Below are 9,457 nucleotides of genomic sequence, written 5' to 3'. Positions count from 1 at the left end.
ATGCTTCACACATTTGTGTCAAGTTGGCTGGATGTCCTTTGGGTGGTGGACCATTCTTGAGACACACAGGAAACTGTTGAGCCTGAAAAACCCACCAGCGTTGCAGTTCTTGACACACTCAAACTGGTACGCCTTGCACCTAGTACCATACCCCGTTCAAAGGCACCCAAATATGTTTTATTGTCCATTCACCCTCTGAACGGCACACATACACAATCCATTGTCTCAAGGCTTAACAGTCCTTCTTTAACCTGTCTCCTCCCCTTCATCTACACTGATTGAAGTGGATTTATCAGGTGACATCAATAAGGGATCATAGCTTTCACCTGGATTCACCTGGTCAGTTTATGTCATGTTTTGTACACTCAGTGCACTACTTTTGACCATGGCTTTAGGGTGCCATTTGGGAAGCTGCCTAAGTCTTGCACTATAGGACATTTGGCTGTCATCTCCTACCGCTAACAGAGATTACTGTACTGTTTCTGAAGGCTATTATGTAATTGCGCACTTTTCTGTGATTTAGTGCTTAGGGGCTGTGCATACTTTTCACACCCATAATGGGAGTAGATAAAAATGTGCCAAATATTTTTTTTTCATTCTCCTCCTTTCTTTCTCACCCGTTTTCACTTACTGTAGCTCTTTCCAGTGATTGCAAGCGGTTAAAGTGGTTAGTTACCACTGGGTCAGACATCAGAGTTGGGATCAGTTCCTCATGAATTCCAGTCAATTCAGGAATTTAAATAGGCTTCTGTGGTGAAATTCCATGTCAATTCCAACTTACATTAACTGAAATTATATGTTTCAACCCTGTCAAAAATGCCTATGGATTAGTCAATGTTATGACAGAATTTGAGGAAATCTTCTCAAGCACAGTGTTGAATATGACTCCCAGCCATACATTGTCAGGGAGTCACAGAAAAACACAGACCTAACTTACCACATAACATATCAAGTGATCTCTAAAAACACAACTGCATAAAGCATTCATATCACATTCCACTAAACCCTTTTACATTTCCATATGTTTTTATAACATGATTACTAAAGAGGTCCTCTCTCTCCTCCTGTCTCCAGTGCCCCAGTAAGATCACCAACCAGCCTGGCAGACAGTTTGGCAGTACCAAGGACTTCCCAGACGCAGTGCTTCAGTTTGCCCGGGGTCACCCCCTGATGTGGCGCCCGGTGTACCCGGCCATGAGGCAGCCTGTGCTGGTCAAGGCCAACGTGCCCTACCGCCTCAAACAAATCGTGGTGGACCGCGTGGAGGCTGAGGATGGACAGTATGACGTTATGTTCATAGGCACAGGTCAGTCACAAATGGATCACACTTAGCCGTTTTCTGTAGTTAGACATAGTGGTGATTGGTTAGGAAACCAGTTTGTATTGTGATTGCTCAGTTGACCATTTTGACCCTTGACCTCTGACCCCAGACATAGGCACGGTGCTGAAGGTCATCGCCCTGCGCAGTGGCAACTCTCTGGACACAGAGGAGGTCACTCTGGAGGAGCTGCAGGTCTTTAAGGTAACTAGATAACATTATACTTCTCCTTTCTCCTCCTCCTCCTCCTCCTCCACTTCATATCCCCACTGTGTATTTAAAAGCCAAACCCTTTCATAATGTCTGAATGCGAATTAAATGTAATATTCTCATTTTACCAAGGTGCCAACTCCCATTACCTCTTTGGACATCTCAGTAAAAAGGGTGAGTAAATGTTCATTCTTTATCACAGTTCACGTTTACTTAGAGAAGACCTGCACGCACTGAAGCCTACTTTATGATAAATCCAATAGCCTAGACATTCGATTCTCATTCTCTGGTTGTACTCTGATCCCTTTCCCCACACAGCAAGCACTGTACGTGGGTTCTCCATTGGGTGTGGCTCAGCTGAGGCTCCACAGGTGTGAGACGTATGGGAAGGCCTGCGCTGAGTGCTGCCTGGCCAGAGATCCCTACTGTGCCTGGGACGGCACCTCCTGCACCCGCTACACCTCGCTCAGCAAACGTCGCTACCGACGCCAGGACATCAGGCACGGCAACCCCGCCCTGCAGTGTATGGACCAGAACCTCAATGGTGAGAGAGGGGGAGGGAGAGGGAGGGGTGGGGGGTGGAACGGGGGAGAGAGGTGATGGGGGAGAAAGGGTTATCGGGGGAGAGAAGGAGAGAAGGAGGGAGACAGAGAGAGTGTGGGGCAGTGACTTAAAGAGAAAGTGTGTGGTGGAGAGAAAGAGGAAGAGAGAGAAGGAATGTGAAAAGGAATAAAAAAGAGTGAAGATGATAGAGTATGTGAGAATTAGATATAGTACTGAGATTCACAACACGCCAAGTGCCCCTGTGGGAAAGTAGGGCACGCTAATATCCTGTTGAGAAATGGTTATTACAATGGTGTGTATACTGAGGGGTGAGGGGGGCTGAGGGAGTCTGGCTGTCATGGTGGCCAAGCGGAAATGAACCCAGAGTATTTGTTCCTGGATGTCACAGAGGTCAAACTCGTCCATTGAGAAGCAATTGACTCTGAGAGGTGACGTAGGACAAACACTGAGTCGGCATCCCAAATGGCACCCTATTCCCTACATAGTGCACTACTTTTGACCAGGGCTCTAGTCAAAAATAGTGCACTATATAGGGAATAGGGTGCCATTGACGCAACCTGGGCCTTTAGAGACAGAAATATAAATAGAATCTCGGCTTTTGTCTTAGGGGAGAGCAAACAAGACATAAACTGTAAACAGCTTATAGGTTGAACGACCAAAGTCCAGTAGAAATCATGTGTAGTTTCTATTGTATAGCTCAGTGTCAGGTCTAGAGGGAAGTTGTTATCAGATAGAACACAAGCTGTGTTTGACTGAGGCGTCGTGTTCATGTGTATCCCTCTGTTGGGAACCAGAGGGATAGCAACATAAAACATGCTTTATGTTAAGCAACTCTCATTTGTATATACTGTACACAGACATACAACACAACCTAGAAACACAGATTATCTCAAATATGCACACGTTGAGCTGTATTTTGCTTCCTTGTCCGTGTGTCTTACGGGATGAGAGGAGTATGAAACACGCTTGAAATACACACACGCACTGGTAATGCTGTATAAGAAATTACATCATACACACATCGTGGGCTGAAGGCGAGGGTCCTCATTTGAAAGACCTTTGAATTTACAAAGTAATGGAAACTAGGTTATGTTTAAGGAGATGCTTCACTAAACCTCATCTCATCTTTGCTGAGAAAAAGACAGATCCCCGTCGGTCTGTCATTGTGTGAGAGGGGAGCACCGTTTGACAGGCAGAAAGAGGGGGAACAAAAGACAGAAAGCTGTAGCAGTCAGAGGAGCGGAGGATGTTTGCTCACCTGAAGAGGAGTGATGAACGTTTTCTCTCCCAGGTCAAGGAGTAGTTTAGGGTTGGATTGCATTACACTAACACTGAATAAAGGCACCAAGAAGGGAGATGTAGTGTCTACCATAGCTGAAGATGGCATGACCAAAGTCACAGGGCCTACTGAGACCACACCATACTCTGAAGATCACAATTCTAAGTGTAAGTGTTTTAATGTACATTGTGTCTATTGTGTGTTACAGTGGAGGAGCTGGATGTGACAGAGGAAAGGGTTGTGTACGGGACAGAGAACAACAGCACCTTCCTGGAGTGTATCCCCCGCTCCCCTCAGGCCTCCGTGACATGGCTGCTCCAACGAGACGACCGCAAGGAGGAGGTGAGATGGAGGGATGGAGGGAGGGAGGGAGTGTGAGAGACAGAGATGGAGGGATCACGTGAGTGTTAGAGAGTGAGGCGGAGAGAGAGAGAGTCTGACGGAGGACAGAGCGAGAGATGGAGCAATACGAGGTATGAGAGAAGAACAAGTGAATAAATGGAAATGAGAGAGAAGAGTCAATAACTCAGTGGACGATTTAAGGGGATGTTTGAGAGAGTGAGACATGGGAAGTCAAGTCAGGTCCGCACCTGCTCAGTGACCTGTTACATGTACAGTAAAGCTCCGGTTTCTCCCATGCCAGGGTTTCTGTGGTTTCCCTAGGCTTAAATGAGTGTTTCAGTCAAGCATGTAAGTACAGTATTAAGGCATTAGAGCAGCTTTCTATTTCCCACCAAATAATCGTTGGCTCTCGGTTGTTCATTTGGAGAGACCAGGCTGCCCTGTTTGCTTTGGCACAAACACACTCCCCGGCAGAGAGATCGGACGAAAAAACAAGAGTTGATGAATTTCATGGCAAAATTCTTCTTAGCCACCCAAGCTGAGAAAACAGCAAAAAAAATCTTCAACTTTAACTTTGCCCCCTCCTCATCTCATCCGCCTCAACTGCTCCCCTCCTCCCTCTCTGTGCCATCCCTCATCCTCTTTGTATCCACTCATCCCTCCATCTCACCGCCACTTTGCCCCTCTTCCTTCTTTCTGTTCCCCTCTTGCCTTCCTACCTCCCCTTCTCAATCCCTTCTGTTCTCCTTCCATCTTTCTCTCTCATTATCTCCCTCCATCCCCCTCTCTACCGCTCAGGTGAAGCTGGATGAGCGGGTGATGCGTACGGAGCAGGGCCTGCTGTTCCGCCGTGTGTTCCGTCAGGACGAGGGCGTGTACGTGTGTCGCTCCCGCGAGCACGGCTTCACCCAGACCCTCACCCGCCTCTCCCTGGAGGTCCTACAGGGGGACACACTGAGCGAGCTGCTAGCCCGTGATGACGCCCCCCTCGACGGTCCACAGGGGGTGAAGGGCTACAGGACCTGGCCTCCCTGCCACGCTCACAGAAGCACCGGCCCCCTCAGCCAACCGCGCTCCTGGTTCAAGGACATCATGCAGCTGATTGGCCCGTCGAACCTGCCACACGTGGAGGAGTACTGCGAGAGGTTGTGGTGCAATGACAAGCTACGGCGCAAACACAAGAGCATGCTGGACAAGTACCGGCAGGCGCAGGACAGCGCACACAAGGCCCGCAACAAGGGCTCTGGGGAACGCAACCGGACACCGCGGGATGTCAGCAACCGACAGCCGTAGAGGGGAGGGAGGATCGGAGAGAGGGAGGAAATAGAGGACTGAGAGAAGGACTACATGAGAGACTGAGAGAGAATAGGAAGAGGTGGTAGTTACATGTATTGTAGGAAGAGAGACACTGCCAACAGACTGTAATGTTAAGGGTTGAGACTGTTGTGGAGGGGGGAGGAGGGAGAGAGAGAGAGAGACCAGGACACATGGCACTCATCACTCTCATTGACTTCATGAAGAAACCCTCTGCTGTTTTCACCAATGGACCCTTCTTCCTCTCCACGCACCCTTGCGATGTCAGTGACTCTGTATATGACTATGGATTGACTGTACCATGCTGTAAATAGTGTGTGGAGTTGGACTGCTACAACTGATCACCTTTAACCCCTCATTGTGCCCATCTCTCTTTGGTCCTTGAGCCCATTCCACATGATGTACCCCTTAAAACAACATCTCCAGTCCCTTTGCCTTACCCTGCACCTCATCATATCTATTCTGGAAGAAATGGGGCTTAATGGAATCAAAAAGGGTTCTATGGCTCACTTCATGTACAGTATTGCCTTCAAAGAGGTTCTAGAACCCCAAAGCACCGTTATTTTTAGCAGTGTAATCCCATTACCCTGCAGGTCATTCACAACCGCACATTCTCAAGCATGCACTGTTGAGCGGACATATAAGTGCACTCACACATCATCCATCACACACTCAGCCATAACAACACACCAGAGCATTGCTTTAACTGGAAGTTTTCATGAGACGATTGTTGACTCTTCAACAGAGAAAAGGCCTGTCCGTTGCTTTGTGTTACCAGTTCCCACCATTCCTAGTTGTGTCGTTCCTGACAATGGAAGGAAAATAAAAGGGTAATTGACGCTGGCTGAATGTTCTGCTGGTGCTTTGCACACACGGCTTCATTATTTAAATACAGGATTAGCCATGTTTTTTCTCTCTCTGTTGTTAAAATACAATGTTTTCACTGACAGACTTCACTGAAAGCTCTCCTTTCAAGGGCACTGGCTGTAGGGAAAGGGGGGAGGGGGTCAGTGGAGTGAAGGGACAGGGATGATGGGACAGGGGTGAGTGGACAGGGGTGAGGTTATGAAATTGGGCTGGGTTCTAAATAAGGAAAAGGGGGCAGTGGAGGGGTCATAGACGGTATGGGTGGGTTTTTACAATGGATGGTGGAGGGATATTGGATGAGTTGGGTTGATGTGGGTGAGTGGGGGTCAAGGGACAGCTATGCGATCCTCCTTGGTTGGCTTGAGTAGGCAGCCAGGGGAAGTGTGGAGTTTAACAACTCCCACTTGCTCCCATGCCTTGATTGCTTTCACTGGCATACGAACTTGCTTGTGGAGGAGGAAGAGGTGGAGGAAGAGGTGGAGGAAGAGGTGGAGGAAGAGAAAGAAAAGAAAAGAAAGAAAGGGTGGTGGAGGAATACGTGCACTGAAGAAAAAAGGGGAGCTTTAAGTGCCAGTATACACAATTCACAGTTCTGTAAAAATCCTGAAACCGTTTGTGTGAAGTAACTATTTGAAAATGTGACACATTGTTTCCTGCCAATGCAGTGACTTCAGAATATGTAACACAAGCATCACTCAATCTTCCATTTATTTTCTCAGTTTGAGAAAAGTGAGTCCTGTTGCTTTCTCTCCAAATATTGTTTTTGATCATATCTTCTAAACCAACCAGAATGTGACGGAGGAGAGTGTTATTAAATAGCCCAAATCCCTTAGGCCTTTTTTGTCAATCTTTTCTAAATCCTAACGTTTCAATTCATGATTGGTGTCAATGAGTTAACATGAGATAAAGTGTTATATCTCGAGCAGTCGCCCCTTCTGATCATGTTTCGACTGTTGATGATTTGAGTAGGTTAGGGCTGTTATGAGTGGTTCACCATACGGAGGCCTACCAGGTCTTATTCTGATTGGTTATAAAAGAAAAGACACTAACATAGCCTTGTATAAAAGGGAAAATACACTGCTCCACACAACACAACAGCTTATGGTTCACAGCTATGGGAAAAAACAGGATTCAATGGGTATTGTTGAGTAAGTCAAAACTAATTGGACAGTGAATATGAATAAAACAATGAAAAAGCTTTTACTGACAAAATGTCATTTGTTTTAGCCTGTTTTTCGATTTTTGTGGAGCTCCATCCTGCAGTTACTATCAGCAATAGTTTGAAGAAAAACATTGTATTTCTGACATACTCTGTGTTCAGAATGTCAATGTCGAACTGTAACAAAGTGAGACTTCCAATGTTGATGATAGGTTTGTAACTCGTTGGAGGGGTCTCTTTCATAGGAAAGAGCCTAATTTAAATGTTTGCTGTATTTATGTCTTATTTAATGATGCTCTCCTGCATGCAGTGTAATGTATGCTATTTAACATATTAATACAGTTTTTTTTCTAACGTAAACCTCTGACTGCATTCTCTTTCTGATTCTCAGACATCTTTCTGTGGGACAGGTAAAAACTCTTGGGGTGGTAAGCTTTGGTGTGGAGACGTTAAGGGATTTGGTTGTCTGGGGTGTGGTGGGTTTGTGTTATGGTGGGTTTGTGGAGATGTGGTATGGTGGGTTTGTGGAGCTGGGGTGTGGTTGGTTTGTGGTTTTAAGGGAGTGGGTTCGGGCAGGTGTGGGAGTTGTGGGGTGTGGTGGTGGGGGTGGGGGTGTGGGGTGTTGTTGATCTGAGCCAGGGACCAGACTGTGTGTGTGTGTGTGTGTGTGTGTCTGCTGGGTGTTTCTGGTGGGTGTGTGAACGTGGGAAAATGAGTGTGTGTGTGTGCACGTGCGCGCATGTGTGTGTGCGTGCATTCTTGCTTGCGTGCATCCATGTGTTTGCAGTACGTATTTGTGTCTGGGGATCAGCGGCTGCTCTGTGCTTGAGTGTGTCTGTTTGTCGTCTGGCAGTGCTGTGTTCAATGTTTTGTCTGTTGTTGGCTCTATTTGGAGCAGGCTAATGAAGCATGTCGAATCAATTTAAATACTATCATTGAGCAACATCTCAATGAGTCTGAAAGAGACTGAATTGAGTCTGGGATAAAATGGTTTGGTTTAGAGAGAAGAAAATACCCATTTTATTCTGTAAAGACACATTCTACTCTGTAAAGACACATTCTACTCTGTAAAGACCCATTTTATTCTGTGAATAAACAGGGCTGCCAAGGCAGAGCTTGTCAACTGGCAATGTGGACATAAATAAGATACAACAAAAGTACACAGAAATGGGCCTCTAGTTATAAACCACCTGTTTTAACAATGCTAAGTGTAGAGACATGCACCATTTGAGTGTGAATCAACAACATACTCCATATACACCTGCAAAAGGTTTTGTTGCATTTCATGTTTGCTCTTTCCCCATGTCAGCTTTTTCCTGGATTTTCTTTTATGGTCACTCTTTTCAACTCCCAATTGGCGAACCCTAGCCCTCACCCTTGTCAATGAAGGTACTCATACATGTAATTGTAGCGTACGTGCCACAGTAACATCTGTATAACAGCTTAGAAGCAATGGAGTTTGTTGTCGGTGTAGCAACAGGCATGGTCTCATAAACCCAACCCCAACCCAACCACCTAAACTCCTTGACACACTGAGCACAACCACAGAGCCTGTCCTGAAATGGTAAAACACCCTAGCCAATTCTGTCGTCATTCTCCACATTGTGAAAGAAAGCTCCAGAGTGGTACAATGTTGACTTTGTCAAAGGGACTTAGCGGGTCAGACCTATGGGCAACAGAATGAACCGTAGACGCTCCATTGGACCGCATCCCCCATAAGCCCCCTTTAGCCACGCAGCAGCGGGTGATGGGAACTCCAGCTGCTGGAGCCATTTCACTTAAAGCCTTTAGCTCGTTACAAATCAGCCTTGCACACTGGTTACAGTCACAGCTCGTTAGGTGCCACCAGGGCTTAGCTTAAACAGGTGGGTCTCCTTCAATGGTTTTCCCTCTGTTGAGGAAGCATGGGTGCCAGGCAAGCTAGGGTGGGATGGAGCTCTTCGGAGACTGTTAAAGCATGAAGCCATAATGTACTGAGGGATTTCCTAATATGGATGCTGTAGAGATGTTGCATGGTGACATGCTGGACCATACCCCTCAGTGCACAATTGTCAACCTATTCCATTGTGTTCAAGAGATATCAACTAAAATGCACACTAAAACAGGCCAGAAAATGACTTCTGAGAAAGCCCCCTACAGAATAACAGCGTCTTAACGACCAAGTTAACGGTTTCAGCAGCGGGTACTTACACAACCACTTTCCCGTATAACGTCCCACAAACACACTTTACATCAACCCTATACCCTATAAAACACTACAAACACACAACCACAGGCCCAATCAAGCATCTCTCAAATACATGTAACTGTTGGTTGTTTCATAATGTGCCATGTTCAGACTTATGTCCAAATTGTGGTTTATTAAGGTCTAAAAATACCAGCACGTTTATTTGAAACATCACGG

The 9,457-nt window shown here is 46.3% G+C and overlaps 1 protein-coding gene across 1 annotated transcript; it reads left to right on the top strand.

Annotated features, from left to right (window-relative positions):
• Nucleotides 1-1,074: 1,074 nt before the first annotated feature.
• LOC311125745 (semaphorin-3G-like) lies at nt 1,075-5,006 on the top strand (the record flags this gene model as incomplete). Its single annotated transcript, XM_084199773.1, has 6 exons — nt 1,075-1,306; nt 1,431-1,522; nt 1,661-1,702; nt 1,847-2,072; nt 3,580-3,713; nt 4,512-5,006. Coding segments are annotated over 6 exons (1,221 nt in total), but the record flags the coding sequence as incomplete, so codon positions are not given.
• Between the last annotated feature and the right edge of the window lie 4,451 nt (nt 5,007-9,457).

This window comes from Coregonus lavaretus (genome assembly GCF_964263955.1).
Source record: "Coregonus lavaretus genome assembly, contig: HAP1_SCAFFOLD_7174, whole genome shotgun sequence".
NCBI classification, from domain to species: domain Eukaryota; kingdom Metazoa; phylum Chordata; class Actinopteri; order Salmoniformes; family Salmonidae; genus Coregonus; species Coregonus lavaretus.
The sequence above is the reverse complement of the archived record's forward strand: the minus strand, read 5'-3'. Positions and strand labels throughout refer to the sequence as shown.